General features: G+C 47.1%; 1 protein-coding gene across 2 annotated transcripts in view; it reads right to left on the bottom strand.

Annotated features, from left to right (window-relative positions):
- Adamts16 (ADAM metallopeptidase with thrombospondin type 1 motif 16) overlaps positions 1-20,295 on the bottom strand; it is a 117,011-nt gene that overhangs the window by 7,943 nt on the left and 88,773 nt on the right. For both annotated transcript variants that reach the window (XM_052742924.1, XM_052742925.1), the window contains 3 exons: positions 4,073-4,274; positions 3,779-3,973; positions 1,357-1,581 (listed from right to left, as the gene is read on the bottom strand). In XM_052742924.1, coding sequence (XP_052598884.1) covers positions 1,357-1,581; positions 3,779-3,973; positions 4,073-4,274 — 622 coding nt within the window. The remainder of the gene's footprint in view (positions 1-1,356; positions 1,582-3,778; positions 3,974-4,072; positions 4,275-20,295) is intronic.

Here is a 20,295-nt window from a genome sequence, read left to right as displayed (position 1 = left end):
TTTAGGGCTTTGACTAAGCATCTATTCCTATAGTCATTTCCTCCCCAGAACAAAGTGTGAATACTGACACTGCTTTGCTTGTAGCGAGCAGTGGTTTGCCTAGCTCTTAAATCCTTATAAACTTACCTACATCAAAATAGATACTAGTCTTTTGAACTAGGTAGGTGATTATCAGATTGAGATGTTAACTGCAGCCACTTGTTCAAGTTTAACTGTGAAACATCCTCACAGGATTGTGAGACATTCTTATAGGATCAAATGCTTTAACATTTGGTCTTCAGCAGGTGGCACTGTTTTTGGAGGCTGTGGAAGTTTTGAGAGGTAGGACCTAGCTAAAGGAAGTGGGGCATGGGCCCATGGGGTGGGGTCTTGAGATGTGTGCCTTTCTCTGGCTACTAGAACAGAGAGGCATGAAAGGACTATGCTGAGCAGGTGGCTGGAGGTATATCAGTTGCATGAGGGCCTTAGCAGTTCTAGGGTCTGAGTTCACCCAATCTGGCAGCACTAATACCAAGCAGTAAGAAAGGAGGCAGGGCATAGATGAGTGACAGATATCCAGAAACCAGGGCCTGAGAAACAGAAGCCCACAGGACTAAGCTGCTGGGAAGTCAAGCAGAAACAAGACAAGGAAGGAAGGCAAGCCAAAATGATCACAGCAGAGGTGAGGCAGTGGGTAGGGAGAAGAGTGTGGGGATACCAAAAGCCCTAGAGCAGTAGTTCTCAACCTGTGGGTTGTGACCCCTTTAGGGTCCAAACAACCTTATTGCAGAGGGCGCTTAAGACCATTCTCATATCATATATTTACATTACAATTCATAACAATAGCAAAATTATAGTTATGAAGTAGTAATGACAATAATTTTATGGTTGGGGTCACAACATTATGAGGTACTGTATTAAGGAGTCACAGCATTAGGAAGGTTAAGAACCACTGTACTAGAGGGACCCTGTATACCCTCAGCCAAGGCTGCTGCTCCAAGGGCCCAGGCACGACATGAAAATCCCCATCTCATTTTCATAGCTACTTGGTTAGCTATAAACTAACCACTGCTGATTTATTATAGATTTCATAGTTTTTCCATTCACACCCATCTCTGGGGATCCCTGCCCAGGTTTTTACCAAGAGTATTACATTTCCTTACACTTGATGGCATAAACATTAGAAATGATACACAAGGGCCCAATAATGTTCAGCAACATGTGGAGTCCATCCTTAGCATGCCACACCCACCCTTGAGGGGCCACCCACATGTGAGAGAGAAAGGCCAGGGGGGCTCAATGAGCTTTAGGGAATATACTCCGACGGAAAGCTGCCCGCTTCCCAGTGTAAGCCTGCCACCAGCATCCGTGTCTTACCTGAGACCAGGGTGAGGCAAACCAGCTGCCTCTTGGGGGGCCTGCAGCAGCATACGGAGGGTGCTTGGGACAGGGAAACAGGCCACAGGCACGTTCCAGTTCCAGGTCCGGCTTTGGCAGGTGCAAGCACTTCTTGGAGGCCAGCTCTCGGTACTTTCCAGAGACGTACTTCTCGGCACACCTGAGAACCCTCTGCTGTGCACCCCTCTCGCATGTCGCAGAGCACTGTGAGGAAGAGGGCAAAGAAGGGCCTTTGAGTGAACTCAGTGGCCCAAGTGTTCCCTGGTGATACCAACTGTAGCTTATATAGATATAGACGCTTCTTGGCTTGGGCCTGGGCATTTAAAAAAGGCACTTGTAATATCCAACATTAAAGTCAGTAAGGAGGATTTGAGGTTGGGTACTGTGGCACAGTAGCTCCCAGCACTTGTGGTGCTGAAGCAGGAGGATGGCAAACTTAAGACCCCATCTCAGAACAAAACCAGAAACAATAGATCATAGAAGCATGGAATTATGGTCAATAAATAGGGGCAGTGCAGACAGAAACCCCATGAGGCTGATTCTGAGGACACTTTTACTGAGAAATTTAAATGTTGGGCTGTCACTGATAACAATATTAGAAAACTATTATGAACAAAGATATGTAGTGAGTCACAGCTCTCTGTATCGCCCCCCGCACCTCCTCTGCAGCCACGATATGGGCCCTTAGAGTATTCCAGGGTTCGTAAACCTCCCCTAGAAACCTGAGTGGTTCCTGGAAAGGAAGCAACCAGGCATAGGGGGTGAGAGCATTTGCTTCCTCTGGGCTGCATGCTAAGCTCGAGTGGTGCCTTCTGCCTGGCTCCTGTGTGAGCGAGCGGAGAGGCCCTGGGCAGACTGGTAAGTGGACAGAAGAGGCTAGAGCATCTGCTAAGCAGAAATGGCATGTGAAGCAACATTCTCTACACCTCAGGCCAGTGCTGGTGTCTGCAGTAGGGACCCCAGCTCTGAGAGATACTGCTGGCCTTTGCTGGGGTAGACAGGCAATGCTGGGTAGCCCAGGACCATCGGGCCAAGCTGCCAACAGGGGATCTAAGGGAGCAGAAGTCCTCACACTCACCTGTTGGCTTCCAAGTGCCTTCTGTGTCCCTTACATCCTAGACAGAGTTTCCATTAGAAGACTATTCCATGCTGCCTATTGAGGATGGCACAGGGATAAGCTATGGTGTACGTGTGTAAGTCTGTATGTGTATGTATGTGTTTGTGTTTGTGCATTACTGTGTGTGTATACATATTCTCTGTGCATGTGTGTATATATCATATATATAGCACATATATAGCATGTGTATGTTCATACACACACATATATAATCATATATATATATAATATGTGTGTGTGTGTGTGTGTGCGCACACACACACACGTGCATGTGTGGTGTTTTAAATTCCACATGAAGAATTTTCTCCCTGGACAGAGCCCATAAACTATGCAACCTATGCCTCCTGCTGTCTAGACATGCAGCTCAGAGGTTTGCCCAGTAGATTTGGCTTTTCAGGTAAAGATGGAAATCCATCCAGAGTCACTCATCCATTTGCTCTGGGAGACATTGAACCTGTGCACTTGACCAGCAGTGGTGAGCTTCCTGCACGCAGTGGACAATGCTGCATTTAGTTTTCATTGACAAACAGTGTCTCAGGAAAATGCAAAACCCTGGGGGTGGTCTTCCTTCCTAAACAAGGCACGGCCCAAGGAGTGTGGAGCAATCGGGCACCTTTGGCCCTGCCCTGAGAAGCATGAGCAGGAACAGTTAGTGGCTTTCTTTCCCAGATACCATGGGGAGGTAGAGGTTTGGTCTTGGGGAACAGTACACCCTTGGCTGGTGTGGAAAGATTTCTGAGGCTCCTTTGGCCTCACCTTGGCCAAAGCTAGTCAGGAAGCCTCTATACTCCAAGCTCAGATCTCCCTGACTAGTCCTCCTTTGGGGTCCTGACATCTCCAAGGAGTATGAATGGGGACATGCCCTTCATTTCCCGCCATGCTGTCATTGGCTACACAGCCAGTGAGTGATTCAGCACATGCAACCCAAGACATTTCTACAAACAGGAGTTGGCTGCCCATGGAGACTATCTTCAGAAATGAGTTCTGTGCTTTCTGAATTCACACACCTTCTCCCTGATCTGCACAGGGCTTGTAAAAGGCTACTGATGTTCTTCAGTTAGCAGTGTCATTGTGAGGAGAGATCGGGCATGAAGGGAGGTCAGCATGGATGCCAGCGAAGCAGGTGATCTGAGGCCAGGACTGAGAGAGGTAACGAACCCAAAGCATAGGAAACTGAACATGGGCAGTGTGAGAAGACACACTGAACGTAGAGTAGGCAGAAGCAAAGCAGGCAGCTTGGAGAGAAGAGGCTGACCCCATTCTGAGGGGATCCGATGGCCATACCTGAGACCAAGCAGACACCAGCCACTGCAGCTTCTTGTGCTTGTGGCAGCGCTTGAGCAGGCACACTTCCTGGGTCCTTGGCTTGGGTTCTGAAGTGCAGGCGGTGTCATGCAGCAGCCGGGCTCTGGCTGAGGGGTTGGTACTCTTGCAGGCCACTGCTCTCTTCCGCCACCCCTTCCCACAGGTCCGTGAGCACTGAACAAGAGAGCAGATGAGTGAAAAGTACAGAAAAGGCAGGAAAACTCCCATAGTGTTTGATCCAGCCACCGCCCCTTCTCAGTCCCACTGGGTTACCTCTGTCCACGGCCCGGTGCTCCAAGCAGGTGGGCAGCTTTGAGAACTGCAGGCTTGGCGGCTGGAGGGTGCAGGCTGTGGACACAGGCTGGCTGAGATAGGCTCTTTACGGTAGTGTGCCCTCCGTGTGCACTGCACAGGCCTGCTCTGAGTGCCCCCGCCACATGTCCGACTGCACATGCTCCAGTTTCCTACAGACCAGCTGGTAGGGGACACAGAAGCTTATAGTGAGGGAGGGATGGTGTCACGGCTCCCAGTCAATAGATTTGTGTGCATGTGTTGACAAGTGGCCCGTGGTTTTGCAGTGACACCTTACACAGATGTCATCTTTTCCAGTTTTCACAGAGAGGCCATTTCTGTCCATGCGTCACTGGTGCTGGATATGTCTCTCAAACTTTAAGCGGGGTGGGGGGGATCTGGTTTCCCTATATTAGCAAATAACCCACCTTAGAACAGATCTCTCATCTCCCTCTAAACTTTTTTGTTATAAAAATAGAAAATTTCAATCACATCCCCAATAAAAGACCTTTGTGCTTACACCCACTCAGCTTCAACAGTCATCAGTTCATACTGGCATTAACTTAACTCTGTAACATCTGCATGCAAAACTCAGATGCAGCTATTTCAAAATAACATTTGCATGCAAATTTCAGACAGGGATTCCTATGTGCATTCCTTGAAGATTCAAATTATTTGTGATTTTGAAAACATAACCACGGTACCATGATGATATCTATCACATTATGGTACTGAACAGTACTGAACATGTGTGTATGGGGGTGAGATGTGGTGGAGCTGGAGGGGGTGGGGGAAGTATGATCAAAATACATTGTATGAATAAATGATGTTCTCAAAGGACTGATTTACTTCCAGTCAGTGACAGGAGCCACTTATTTCCTATAGCCTGCTCCCCTGCCCCTGCTCACAGGATTTTGAGAATGTGTCTCTGTTGTTCCTATTATTTAGTTGTTGGGTAATTTAGATTTGATTTTATTTCACCTGTAGTCACCCAGGGCTTGTTGGACCCTTTTGAGAGGATGTTGTGACATCTCATCATCTTTTCAGTTTATTCACAGTGTATTCTCCCAAATCCTACACTGTGGATTCCCTCTCTGGTTTTAAGGCATCCTTATTAATGAATGTGTTGGCTGGAGACGGGAGGTGGAATGGAGGTGGGTCCAAGTTCAGCCCAGTGGTGTCCTGCTAGGTGTGAGCTAAGCTTGGGTAGGGCTTCACAGCCTTATGTAGGAGGGCTTCATGGCCATGATGTTCAGCCAACACAGGGGACTGTGAGGATACACACTTTGGCATGGCTGTGATGCTCAGCAGTACAGGGGCCATGAGGACACACACTGCAGTGTGGCCATGATGCTCAGTCAGTACAGGGGCTGTGAGAATACACACTGTAGTGTGATCATGATGCTCAGTCAGTACAGGGGCTGTGAGAACACACACTGTAGTGTGACCACAATGCTCAGCCGGTATAGGGGCCATGAGGACACACACTGCAGTGTGGCCACGATGCTCAGTCAGTACAGAGGCCATGAGGACACATACTGTGGCGGGGGGAGTTTTGCCTATTAAGCTATCTCCTTGGTCCAGCTTGGGACTCCTTTGATTGTCTTTAGGCTAAGGTGGTAAATCTGAAAGGAGAGGAAGCTGACGACACTTTCTGGGAAAGGGAAACACCCATTCTGAGTTGCATGACGCCTGCACACTCGGCTGCGTCAGGGTGCTTGTGCTTAGTTTTGTCTTGGAGAAGCCTTATGCTGTTTTATTCCTGAAAAGATTCCATTACGTGTTGAAGCACATTGTAAAAGCCCTGTCATTTTAAAAACGTATAAAAAGAAAACACACGAGGGCTCTAGCAACTGGTCCCACGTCAACTGTGGGAAGACTCCAGATTCTCTCGGTATCAGCAAGAGGAGTGTTTTACATTACATGCTAAACAAACCCATGGCGCATCCTTCTGGTGAGGGACTGTTGCCTGCTGCTGTGGCGTGATGACTCTGCCTGCGGGTCCTCTTGGCTGCTCCTGGGCCACCTCGGTGTGCTTTCATGTTATCTTTTTATATTTTCCCATTTCTTAGGTTTGCCCTCAGCCTTGCAGCCTTATAAACGGCAATTGGTGTCCACGCTGGGGCTGTGAAAGACATCTTGGCTGCTCACAGGCTTTCCACACCTCCTCTTCAAGTCTCCTGTCTCCACCAGCTCCAGCCACTCCAACTCGGCTGATCCGTTCTCTACACATCTCCCTTAACTGCGAGTCATTAAGAAAAGCCTTCTGAGCAGGGATCACGCAGATTGCTTCTGCAAGCGCCAAGTGTCTGTTTTGCTTCACAGAGAGAGCTCAGGGGAAATGCCTTCACTCCAGCTTAGAAAAGAGTTGCAGTCCACACTGTTCCTCTGCTGCTGCCTGAGGGAGGGTTCCCCTTGCAGGAGAAAGCCTCGTTCAGCAGCTGACCAGGGACCACAGCAATGACTGCTTTGTTTAATTCGCCTACCAGTAGAAACAAGAAGGCTGTTTTTTCTCGGACAGCCATGGTTTCCAGGCAGGATATGGGCACACACAGCCTCCACTGTGGAGGCTCCTTCACAGGGCCTCCATGTGTGGATCTCACCATGACTGTGAGTTGTAGAGAGAGTTTCTTTCTCTCAGACTGTAAGTTATGTCCTTAGGATCATTTGCTCCACACTAAGCATCTGTACTGCTCAACAGCTACTAAGGTTTGGACTGTTCCTCAAAGGCCAGGCAGGGTGTTGAGAGCTTGGTGCCAGTCCTCCTGTGATGCAGGACACATTAAGAAGTGAGGCCTTGTGATGGAATTAGGTCGCTGGGGCATGTCCTTGAAAGAGATGCTGGGACTCCCGACCCTCTGGTCTGTCATCTGCTTCTGGGTCCCTGTGAGGGAGCAGCTTTCTCAACTTCACATTCCTGCTATGATGTGATGTTTTCCCACAAGGCCATGCAACAGTGTAGCCAGCTATAGAGACCTCCCAAACTGTGAACCAGAGTTATTCTTTCTCCTTTTCAGCTCACTCATCCCCAGCATTGCCATAGTAACAGAGCGCTGATTGACACACCAAGTATTAGATGTGTCTCAATTAAATCCCCACCCCCTGCACCTCACCGTCCAGTCCAATTTTAAAGACAAAAATAGCATGTGTCTTTATCCTGCCAACTGTTGTCTTCGTTGGCATTTCAAGGTCAGGCATTCTGTTCTGTGTTTTCTAGGTTGACTCTCCATGGATGCTCTTGGGTGTGCTAAACATGGGGAATAATGAATACACAAATCCCAGTCACAACACACCTGTAAGGAGCTGTGGTGAGAGTTACGGGCTCACAGACAGAGGTCATCTGACAGATGAGGACACAGAGAACAGTCACCGTCTAGAGACTTCAGCTTTGGCATTTGTCGCCAGGTGAGTCTTGTGCAACCTGGCTTAACAGCGTCTGTCACAGTACTCAGGTTCCTTCTTATTAAGCTATCTTCTTTACATTTGTAAGTGATCCCCAATGAGCTCTATGATACCCCCCCCCCAACCCAGTGCACATACACACTCAGCATTCAGCAGCTTCTAGCTGCTTCTGTGGTCTGAGAGACTGGGTGCTGGTCATGCTCTGAAGCCACATAAACCTCGTCTTCGTGTGTAAGTCATTTGAGACCCACCACCCTTTTCAAATGAAATGTTTCAAATATGACAATTCACATTCAGCAGTAAACGTGGGCACTTTGAAGCAGCTGCCCTTCCACAAGACAAAAATCGGTTTAGTTACAGCACAAGCAGCCTATGCACACTGGCTGGGGTCAGAGGACGGAGGATGTAAAGGAGGCAGGTGGCCAAGGTCCTGTAGCTCTCCCTTCTTATCAGGTGATGAGAATTTAGGATTGATCTCTGCCAGGGCCATTTTGTCACCATCTCTCCACACCATCCCCAAAACAAGTTCTAGCTCTGTAGGAGCCAGTGGGCCTGTTAGCTAAGCAGATGTACAAGTGTGAGCGGTGGGACCAGGTGCGCAGGTGTGGCAGACTGGTATAGTCTTTGGGCATGTGCCAATCTCTTGAACGATGCACCCAGAATCAATGCACCTGGAATCTCCAGGTTCTCCCAACACGTAGCAAGCACCGAAGGCTCAGAAGTCATGGTGCAGCATGGCTGGGGCACGCTCTCCGACCTTCTCCGCCAGAGGTGGTTCACACAAACGACAGACATACACTGACCAGCAAGAACGACCTTCTTTTGTCACCTGTGACATGCCCTTCTAGGAGTCCGTGCAGGGTCTAGCCCTGCTCTCTAGGTCAGAACAGAAAGCCTACTCCTGACAAATGGCTGGCAAGGGGCAAGTACCGGCAGCCAAGCCCTCCCTGGCACCTCAAGGATTTCCACTTAGCAGTTACTTCATTTTCTTTAGCTTCAAAAAGTTGGACCACTTTTTTTCCTTTGTAGAGCTGAAGGAGAGATTTATAATGAGCCAGACACAGACCCAGAATTGTTCTTATGTCTAGATGCAGGATTTCTCTGTTGAAGCGTGCAAAGCCAGACATCAAAAGCTTGCTCCGAAGGAGTCACTGTGGTGTTAATTTTACAAACTGTGGGGAGCCAAAGGCGTATAAAGATTCACTTATCAGAGGCCAAAATGCTATTTCTACCAGATTTTCTTTTCTTACTGTCCTGTCATTGCACATTACTTTACAAATAATCAGTATGGACCACAGAGCTTCGTTTATGCAGGTAAAGACAGGGAGGAGAGAATTCTGGGAGATACACAAACAGCAAGTTGACCTCCATGTTCCAGATGGTCTCAGTTCATCCAGGTTCTAACAAAAGCTGTCCATCTGAGCACGTTCTCTCTGCAGAATGCTGGGCTGTTGCAGTGACCTTCCCATGATACCTTAGAGGGACTGATTAATTCCTGAGTGAAGGTGGAGTCATGGTTCCTGGGAAGTCTGCCCTCCATGCAGTTTCCACCGGGAATGGGAAGAGAAGGGTGTGCTTGATCCTGGTATGGCGGCAGAAGTGACTCCTGTTTACCAGCTTTTCTCTGAGGAAGTTTAGCCTAAGATATCTGGTGGCCAACGCATGAGTGAAATGAAACAGGAACAGGCAGTGGTCTCAGTCCCAGACTCTGTCCCCAGACAGAACCAAGGTCCACATTTGCCCTTGTTCTGTTGGAAATAACTAGAGCTTCCTGTGTTCAAATTTCAGTTTGTGGCAGCAACTCTGTAGCACGGATTGGGTCTTGTTAATAAAACCCCAGAGTCAGATACTAGAGTGAAAGCTGAAAGATTAGAGAAAAAGAGCAGCCAGGCACTAGTTCTCACCTCTACACAGTCCTCAGCTGAAAGGGATCTGAGCTCCTGTCTCCTCCCATCTTATGTTCCTTGCTCTGTCCAGCCATATCACTTCCTGTCTCTACCTCTCTAGTGCTGGGATTAAAGGCGTGAGACCCACTGCCTGGGTCTATGGCTAACTAGTTACTGGCTTTGCCCTCTGATCTTCAGGCCGGCTTTGTTTGTTAGAGCAGACACAAAATATCACCACACAACTCCCTTTGGCCTACTGCAGAGGAGGAAGCTACTCCTTAGGTACTTGGGTCTGCAAGGTCCTTTGCTTAGGATGTCCTCCAGGAACCTAGCCACCTTGGTGCTTTGGTGGAAGTCTACATGCCTTCTGCTGTCAAAGCAAAGCCACCCGGGAAGTTAGGGGACATTGTCTCCAGTAGTTCATTCCTCCAAGTCTCTCAGACAATCCACCTTGGGAAGTGGCCAAGAAACATCCCCACTGCTTGGACAAGGCAGGCTGAGGCAGGGGGATGTTCACAGCTGAGTACTGGCCCAGGTGATCCAGACTGTACTTACACCATCCTGCACTGAAGCGCATAAGCACTTTCTCACTGGCAGGCTCTCACAGAACCCTTTCATGTTCCTCTCTCGGTAGAGAACCACTCAGATGGGAATCTGTCTTGGTGGTCCCCTGTGTCTGCTGTATTCTTCCCAAGATATCGGCCATGCGGCCTGGGTGGTCTCCTCCCTGCCCACGAGCTCACATTGGCCTCTTTAGAAGGTGGTGTGTACTCACACCGAATGGAGGTATCCACTCCCTGAGACTTCACCCCGAGGGAGTTCTCTGGACCTGCTCACCACTGAAGCACCATCCTGGAGATGCCAAGCTTGCCCTCGGATGCCCACAGCCCTTTGCTGTCACTGTTGTCTTTTGGGTTCCATCCATCCCACTGCGTCAGCCTTTAAAACCTGTTTATGCCAGCTGGTCTTGTCACTGGAACTATGTAATGTAATTAGGTTTGGTGTAACTTTGTGAAACATGAGCATGAAAAAAGAGGCTTGTTTCTAAGAAAATGAACTTGAATCTTGGGAATGACTCAGTAAAGACCAGTCATTAAGTGGGACTGCTGTCAAATTAGGTGTGGCTGAGGAAAAAGTAAAACATGGAGAAAAATGAAAAAAAGAATCTAAAGTGATTTTGCTCTGAGATGAGTGGGGTGAGTTCACTCATTTCAGAAACTCAAACTGAAAACCCGGTGCCCTGACCTTGGAGGTGGATCCTTATTCATCGAGAGGGTTGGGCCATCAATTAAGAAACTCAGCAAATGACACCATTACGCATCTTAAGTGAAAATAAATATTCAAGCCCCCTGGCTATCCTGTAAATTCACTGATTTTTAAAAAACAGTGGGTAGACAGGCCTTGTCTTGACTCCTGACCCTCCATGCAGAACCCCTGCTTATGAGTAACTTCCTTCAGTAGTCAGTGGCCCATCTCAGCTCCTGGTACCTGCACAGGACCCTACACTGAAGCTGGACGCTGGCCACTATCCGATAAACCACAGTCACTGTCCCACTCCCCAGCAAAGCTCCTCACTGCAGCCGTGAGGCATCATGCCATTTTGTGCCTTCACTTTACTTAGCTGAGTAGATGCTGTCCCCAGGGGAGCCCAGAGGCCTTTGCCCATGGACCAGGCAGCATGCTTAGCCAGATAGACTTTGAGAAAGCCGATGGGAATGATGGCCACATAGAATTGGCAGCATTAAGATGGGCTGCACAGCCCCCAAGGTGACAGCATGGTGAATTCAGTGTGGCAGAGACACATCTTAGAGAACCAAGGACTGGAGAGGATGAGAGTGTAGCAGTGAGGGCTGTGGGGAGTCGGAGGCCTTAGATGGTGTTTGAGATTCTAAACAATGACGGTGAGGAGACAGTCTGGACGGCATCTAGAGAAAGGCTCTGTGTCTATGGGAAGGGTCAGCAGAAACGGCGTCACTGGAGATGATGGACCACTGGATGTCACTGTGGCTGTGGGCGAGGTGCTGGTGGCAGGTTCCTCACTGATGTGGCTCACACCGACTGTCCACAGAATGCATACTCCAGAACTGGCTCTTTGTGAAACTCACAGGTTGAATGCAAAGTCTCTCCCACTGACAGTCTCCACCAATAGAGCACAAACATGAAGTGGCTATGGGTGAAGCATCATGGTATTCCTCACAGTTTCCTTTTGGGTTCGCCACAGTGAACTCGTGCTGCGGAGAACTCATTTCTCCTATAGATATAGAAATCCCTCAGGTTGTGACCATGTGCCAAGAGGATTGTGCTAATCAAAGCCTGTCTTTGCTCCTGACCTTGCATACCTTGCTGCCCATCTGGGTTCTGAACACAGGGGTAGCGCGCTGTGGGATAGAAAAGCGACCCTGGGTCAGGATGTCTGGGTTCAAATCTCTGCTCCTCTTTCTTGGGAGGCTTTTGGAAAATCATGAACATCCCTATTTGTATCATCATCTGTAGACTGGAGTTCATCCTAACACAACCCCTCCCCCATGCAGTGTTTAGAAGAACAGAAGCTGGCATACAGCAGGAGCTGCTGAACCATGAGCTGCACTTCTCATGGAGGCATCCATCCTCTCTTTTTCATCCTTCCCTTGGCCCTTATCCTTAGCCCTTATCCAGAAAAGTAAGCATGCTCCTTAGCCCTTATCCAGAAAAGTGAGCATGCTCCCATGTGGTGCACAGGACTCAATAAACCAAGTCCCTTACCCACTTCACACACAAACAAGGAGATAAAACTATGTTTCATATTGCATTACTTATATGTATGTTTTTGGAAAATCTTTGAAAGGCCATTAAAAACATGGCCAATCAACATGAATTATTTTAAAGCCAGAAATAACCACAGAGACACGAACACTGGTTGTATAGCATCTTCCCGTTTTCCTGTCACATATAAAGTAATAAAGAGAACATTATTATGCAAGAATATTCAGTCTGTCACCAATATTGTAAATTTTAAAATTCTACAAGTGGAGAGGAAGGAAAAGATTGAATGAAGAGAGCTATAGTTTATGTAAAGAAAACCAAGTCATTAATGCCTTTCTAAAGAGGAAGAAGTGATTTACTGAATTATAAATACCAGAAAGATCTGCAAAAGTGCCTTCCATCTCTGCCGGAAGAGTATTCCAGAACTCATGAAGATGAGTGAGCATAGGAAAGAAGTGTTTGTGTACTCATGAATCCCATGCTTCATAGAGAAAACATAACCAAGTACTTGAACAGCTTCCAGAAGAAGTTGCAGAGGCCCATTGAGTCAAGAAATGAGAAGCCTGGGCTATTTTGTGTTGCTTTTAGGCAGCACCATTTGATGCCCCCAAAGAGGATGAGGTCTTTCTTCCTCTTGTTCGTGCTCACACCCATAGGCCATGGGGTCCTCCAGGTATCTTATTTGCTGGCCAGGGAATGTCCTCCTTACAATATTTAGGTGAACACCATCTATACAAACATGAATTTGCGTGCTACATAGGTGTGACAATTCCTCATCTAAGATGCTTCATCCCTTGGGAGCTTTCCTGTCCTAGGATGTGCCATGTTCCTAGCTGAGGAGAGATGCCACCCAAATTGTTCAGAAGATGAATCTGCTAATGAACACATCATATAAGTCACCCTAAAAGATGCCCATGAGATTTTGCTGAGCAGCCTAGCATCCAAGGCTTGGGAAACAGCATCATTTTGTTTTCAGCAAGAGGTGACGCAGACACAGCACTTTCCGTGAAGACACTCTCGCTGAGGGATGCAGTCACCTGGCCTGGAGGAGGCAAATATCCTGCTAAAAGGGCCAGACAATAAAAGGTTCAGCTTAGTGATCCATTTGGGAAGCAGAGGTGTTCCCACCACATCACCTACAGCCCTAACTGTAACCATATACGCAGATTTGGTGGCAGCTGCATTGGGCCCACAGGGCCAAAGTTTACCCTTATGATTTAGTTAGTGTTGTTGATGAGCGAAGGGATTGAACCCAGCTACAGACATCAGCGGAGACATCTCACAAGACTCGTGTGGCGCACAGCCTTAGAGTCCTGTGGGAAGAGGACAAAGAAGCCTGTGGTCGCCAACAGTGAGACAACAGTGGCCGAGAAGTCCCACACATCAAATCCTGACATTCCCAGGACAAATACTAGAGAACTAAATGAGCTTGTCCAGGTGGCCCCACACACTGCGCCTCACAGTGAATCCCACGAAGTAACAGCCAGCCCACGTGGTGCCAGTGCCAGGCCAAGCTCTGCGCTACATTAACATTCCTAGTACCTTAGGGGCCAGGGGACACTGAATCCAAGTTTGCAGGTGAGGAGGCTGAGGCCCAGGGATGCTGAGCATCTTGGCTGCAGCTACCCAGTCCATGATGACCAAGCACATGCATCGGGAAGCAGCAGGGGCAGAGAAGGGAAGAGTGAGGCTCTGTTCCTTCCTCCTCTACTGCACTTTACTGCTGCAAAAATAAGATTTTTCACAAGGCCGGTCAAGCGAGCTACGGTGAGTATTCTCTTCGACCCAGTTCTAAAGCGCCCTGGGTGTGCACCTCGGCAGGGACTCTGTGGCTTGCTTATCCTCATTGCACACCTGCAGTTTTTGTCACACGTATCTGTTTCACACTCCGTCTGTGCACACTTTGTTGCTCTAGGGGAGAGTGGTGTGTGGCTCTTCACGGCTGACTGTCCATGAGGCACAGGGACCTCGGAACTTCCTTTCCAGGCAGTCTTGGATCAGTGATGTAGTGTCCTTCTCTGTTCAAAACAGCTCCTCCCAGTCATCAGAAGCATCCTGCTTTCTAGCCTCTGAGATGTCGTTCTTCTTCTCCAGAAGGTGATCTGGAGGGAAAGCGGTGGCCTGGGGGGAAAGCTGAGGTGCCCAACACGGATATGAACTTTTCACGGAGGACTCAGGTTCACTTGTCTTTCTTCCGTCATGTGTGATCTCCCCAAGGCAGGAAGCTTTGCTCACCGCTCAAGGTGCAAAGTGCAGTTTTGGGGTGCAGAGGATTCACCGACTAATGAGCTCGGCTCCTTTTCCAGGACATTCTATAGAAGGAGTATCAGGGACTTGTTCCATCCCAGGAGACGGAGCTTCCCTGCTGTGGGTCTTCCTTTTACCACAGAGATGTAAACACGGTGGTGTCTCTCCTTCTGTTGCAGGCTTTTCTGACATGCTTCCTCTCAGTTTATTGGATGTTTATTCCTAGGTAAGTGTGTAGAAGGGATCGTCACCATGCTCTTGAGTACATTTCAGGTGTTCCAAGTGTAGTGCATCTGGACTACGGCAGTCTGGAGCACAGCCCTTCAGCCCCTGAGGCTTGGAAACATGGCCAGTGGGGACACTCTCAGGATTTAGAAAGCTCTAGTTAGGGTGATTCTCGAGTTCCGTGCTAGAGTTGCGGTGACTGAGAAACCACAAATTGCCATAAACACCATGAGTTTTCTGAGAGAAACCGAAGAAGCAGATTGTATGTGCTTGTTCTCAGAGTCAGACCCCCAGCCTCCTGACCTACTGTGGGAAATCAGCTCATGCCCTCCCTGAGTCTCAGTCCTCTGCGTCAAGGGATGCAGAAAGACAGTAAGTGTGTGCCAGTCTCTGAACTCCGTCCATGTTGCCTTCAGGGAAACTAGCTTGCTAAGAAAAAACTGAGCACTGTATTTCCTTGTTCTGTATAAAAACTGAGAGCTGTCAGTCAGGGCTGGGTGGTGGGGTGTGGGTGTGAGCATGGGGAAGTGTCAGTCAGGGCTGGGTGGTGGGGTGTGGGTGTGAGCATGGGGAAGTGTCAGTCAGGGCTGGATGGTGGGGTGTGGGTGTGAGCATTGGGAAGTGTCAGTCAGGGCTGGATGGTGGGGTGTGGGTGTGAGCATTGAAAACTGTCAGTCAGGGCTGGGTGGTGGGGTGTGGGTGTGAGCATGGGGAAGTGTCAGTCAGGGCTGGATGGTGGGGTGTGGGTATGAGCATTGGGAAGTGTGGAGTAGCAGCAGCAGCAGCAGCAGACCCAGCAGCAGTTACTGTGGCGGCTACACAGTGACAGTAGTATCCTTAAAGCTGTTAAGTGGCTGCTGAGTAGGAGCTGAGCATGAAGGGCTGGGGGATTGTGGGCAGTTCTTTCTGGTCAGTAGATAGTACATGATCAGATCTCTGCTGAGAATATATGCTTATAAAAGTCAGAATCGTCATTTTTGTGAAAGCTTGGGGAATTCCATTTTTGCAGCAGGCAGGTCTTCTTGTGTGAAGAGACTGATTCAAGGAAATAAATCCACAGGGCAGGTAAGATAACAATGGCATAATTTCCTGGCTCCATGGAAATCGCCTCTTCAGATACCGTCACTCATCTCAGGACATCTGCAGATTAGTTACTTTCTTTTTCTCCTTAGGAACTCTTAAGTGCTCACTGGCTAGATTCTTCACTGTCAAGCAGGCCCTGAAAACCTTGCTGATGTCATTAGATGATCTAATTATATAACACTGTAGCTATTACACCTAACTAACAGTGTGGTTTGACTAAGAATGGCCCCAACAGGCTCACACATTTGAATGCTTAGTCATTAGGGAGTGGTATCACTTGAGAAGGATTAGGAGGTATAGCCTTGTTGGAGGAAGTGTGTCACTGAGGGATGGGGTGGTTTTGAGGCTTCAAAAGCCCAAGGCAGGCACAGTGACTCTTTTCCTGCCACTTGTGGATGCTGATGTAGGACTCTCAACTTCTCCAGCACCATGTCTGGCTGAATGCTGTCATGCTCCCTGCTATAATGATAATGGACTAAGGCTCTGAAACTGTAAGCCAGCCACAACTAAATGCTTTCTTTTATAAGAGTTGCTGTGGTCATGGTGTCTCTTGACAGCAATAAAGCAGTGACCAAGACACCAACTAAACATTTATGTTCTAGTGTCTGTATCATCCTTTGGAAGCATCCTCCTTCAATCTTGACATTCCAAGTTTTCAAGGGATTCATATTGCAAATGTCATGTCATCTAGTGCTCTTCAAGCACTTGTGCAGAAACCGAAGGCCTGAGGAGAGCTGAAGTGTGTGGGTGTCTCCTTAGTGAAACTGACTGTGTTGTAATCGATATAATCACCAGTCAATACTGTTAAAAGGCTAATGCTCAATAATACTAACTTTGTATGGTGGACATATGAAATTATTTTGTATTTGAATGGTTTTACATATGCCTGATATTCTTCTGTTAAGTCGGGGCAAAGAAAATCCATGTTTAAGGACTTGTTCTTTCTCTAGCTCAGATGGTCTAAATGATTGGGCTGTGATAGCCAGAGGAGCAGTCAGTGAACATTCATTCCAAAGGATCATAGGCAAGGTGTAGAAGCAATGTCTGGGCAGTGTATACACACACACACACACATACACACACACACACACACACACACTCCAACATTCTCAAACACCTACAAATGATCTGTGCTGATAAATCCAGTGTCCAAATCCATCTAGTTTATTGATTTTTCAATATTATAGTAATGATGGCTAGTGGCTAAATGAGGTGTATAATCTGTAGAAATTCTAATATGTATAACAAATCTTTGTAATAGGTAAATGTATTATGCCCAATTCAAAGGTGGTGAAACTGAGGTTCAAATGTACCCAAAATATGCAAGGGCAGGTGACAGAGTTGGGGCCCGGCATAGTCTGGGAGCAGCACCTATTCTCTGGATGATCATGAGAGTCATATGCTGAGACACATCATTTATGTGGTCACAATGAGAACCAAGAGAGAGTGGCAACCTCCAGTTTTGTGGCAGCCCCTCACTAGTACCCTTTACCCAGGCAGGGATCAGGGCATGGCTTCAGAGACAAGCAATGCTCCTGCTGACAGACAGACTGAATTCTGAGTGCAGGTTGTTGGTAGCTTGAAAAGCAGACAGCTGGTGGATAGAAATCACATTGATAACTTCATAAAGAAAACACAGATCTTTGATCCTTTTTTAAAATTAAAAGTCATGGTAAGTAGCACAAACCTTAAAAGGTCTTATTAATAAAAACAAACTCAGAGCCAGGTATTAGGGTGAATGCTGGAAGATCAGAGAAACAGAACCAACCACAGCCTCCTCACCTCGACAATTCCTCAGCTGATCCTGTTTCCTCAGACCGGAAGCTTCTGATTCCTCATCCAAATGGATCTCAGCTGAACTACAGCTAAAAGCCTAAAAGCACCAGTCTCTAGTTCCTGGTCCTCATGCCTTTATACCTTTTTTGCTCCCTGCCATCACTTCCTGGGATTAAAGGTGTGTGTTACCACACCTGGCTGTTTCCAGTGTGGCTTTAAACTCAAGAGATCCAGACAGATCTCTGCCTCTGGAATGCTAGGATTAAAGGCATGTGCTACCACTGCCTCACCTCTATGTTTAATATTGTGGCTGTTCTGTTCTCTGACCCCCCGGGTAAGTTTATTGAGATGCACAATCTATCAACCACAACAGTGGGAACTATGGAAATGATGGTTCAAATTAAACAGCACAGATTCTTTTCTTCAAAAGTCAAGCCAACAGCTGAGAGACTCAGCACACCCAAAGAAGAAGAAAAACAAACAATGAGACAAAACAACAAAACACCCCCTCCTCAACCCACTGCTAGACACAACTTGTGCCACACACTACCACTGGCTCCACAGTGCACCGGGAAAGCACAGAGCTGGCAGCAGCAGTTACATGTACCCGAGGTCTCACAATGACTTGGATAGAGATGACCCAGACAGAATGAGTAGGTGAAAGAAGCCTGGAACAGAACACTTTCTTCAAAGTGCTCATGTCAGAGGTACATAGCACCACACAATTAAGAAATAGAACTTTGTAGGAAGACTGACTTCAGCAAACCCAGGTTCACCAACTAGACTTCTCTTAGGAAATGTTGGAGTACTGATTCTATGGATAAAGACAACAAGAAGAGAGAGTTAAGACAGAGCAGTGACTGGAGCTGGGAGAAGCACAGCTGAGAATCCCAGACTATAATTACCCTTCTGAGACTCCTCTTTAGTCTCATGCCCTCCAACTAGCAAAGACCTGAAGAACCTAACTGAAGAGTGAGGAAACTGTAGCTCAGAGACTGGCCCAGCCACCTGGTTCATTTGAACAGACCATCAAACCCTACAGTTGTCGTCAGGACTACGAAACAGATCAACAGGCTGTGATTCCGGAAAGGAGACAGAACGCAGTAAGGGTGACAGCAATATAAAGCAAAGCAGATGGAGAAAGATACTAGTTACACGGTAGGGGCCTGAGCTGAGCGGGGCAGAGGAGGAGAACACTGAGCTTAGATGGGAGCTGCGCAAACGGCTCAAACTGACTTGGTAAGGTCTCATGGGGTCTTGTAATCTTGTTCTCACCCTGAGACACTGTTTACACAGTGATGGGAGGTTTTGTTTGAAAGCGAGGCTTTAATATAAAATACAACCTGAGGAATATTGTCTTAAAATACATGGGAGCTTCATGGAAGTAACAGAAGACTGTGCATGATTCCTTGGAAACTTCACTAGCAAAATAAAGGCTGTGTAAACAGCCAGGAGGGGAACAAAGGATGAGAAAGTGCTAAGATTCAGTCATCTTATTAATACTTTTCAAAAATGTCATGGTCGAATAATAAAAGGCAGGAATAATCCTTTTCTTCTAGACTCTCACATTGTAAGGGAAGATGCTTGAAAAGCACTGTTTATTCATAGGTGGTTCGTTAATTAAATGCTTTAACAAATCACTAAAATGTAGCTTGTATTCTTAGAAAATGTTAATATAAACTACAGAAAACAGTCATTAGGGAGGATATGTGAGGAGCCGGAAGGTGAAATGGGAGATGGCTGTGATCATATTTCATTATATACATATATGAAATTTTCAAAAAGATTTGGAAACAGTGAACAAAAATACACCTACATTCTAAATACGACTGACTTTAAGATATGGCAGGAAGTGTGAGATACAAAAGAAACATCCGGTAGATGGATGACACAATAAACAGATTGATCCAAAGTGACCTCACCTGTGGCCACAGTTCATAAAAGTAGATTGCATTTATACATAAAACAGATATTCTTCACTTGATCAAACAAAACCCACTGAAGGAATATGCACAGCTATTTAAAAATAAAGAGGATTGGAATGCATCAGCCCGAACAAAGACAGAGGACACAAAGCTGGCTCCATCATGCTCATGCCACATAATACAGACTGCAAGACAGAAAGCAACCTTAGAGATGAGGATGGTCCCCATTTAATAACAACAACTCACGGCGGAACTACAACCCCACTGGCGTGGTACAATTTTAAAGTCAATTAGGAAGTAAGTTTATGAGAAATTGTTGAGAAATGGCCAATTGTGGGGTTTTGATATACAGGGCAAGCAGAAATGAGGGTATGAGGGATTTAAACTGACACCCTAGGAGTTCCATCTGATGGTCATGTAAATCACCTTTCTGCAGAACAGAGCGCAGGGCCCTAAAGCCTTCCATTCCCCAGTTATCGAAGAAAGCCCCCAAAATGGTATAATGTGAACTCTTCTTCTGCAAAGTAAAAATGCTTGAAAGAGAAAGAATCTCCATCTGGAAACTTCAATAAACTTAGAAGTGCAGAGACACAGCTTTAAATAATTTCAGTATTGGAGAAAAAAGCAACGGGACCAACTGTGCCCAACATCCTCCAGTGTCTCCTGTTTTCCTCTCCAAAGTCCTAGTTCTGATTAAAGCTTCCAGTGAGCAACACATGCAATGATCATGTGAAAACAGACACCGATTGGCAATACAGCCTGCCTCTCTGGGTGACAGCTATGTATGCTGCATGTAGGTGTCTATCCTCTACCTTTCTACCTGTTATCTATCTATCTATCTATCTATCTATCTATCTATCTATCTATCTATCTATCTATCTATCTATCTATCTATATATCTATCTATATATCATCTAGC

Source organism: Peromyscus californicus, unplaced genomic scaffold (genome assembly GCF_007827085.1).
Source record: "Peromyscus californicus insignis strain IS unplaced genomic scaffold, ASM782708v3 Scaffold_18__1_contigs__length_77618521, whole genome shotgun sequence".
NCBI classification, from domain to species: Eukaryota; Metazoa; Chordata; class Mammalia; order Rodentia; family Cricetidae; genus Peromyscus; species Peromyscus californicus.
The sequence above is the reverse complement of the archived record's forward strand: the minus strand, read 5'-3'. Positions and strand labels throughout refer to the sequence as shown.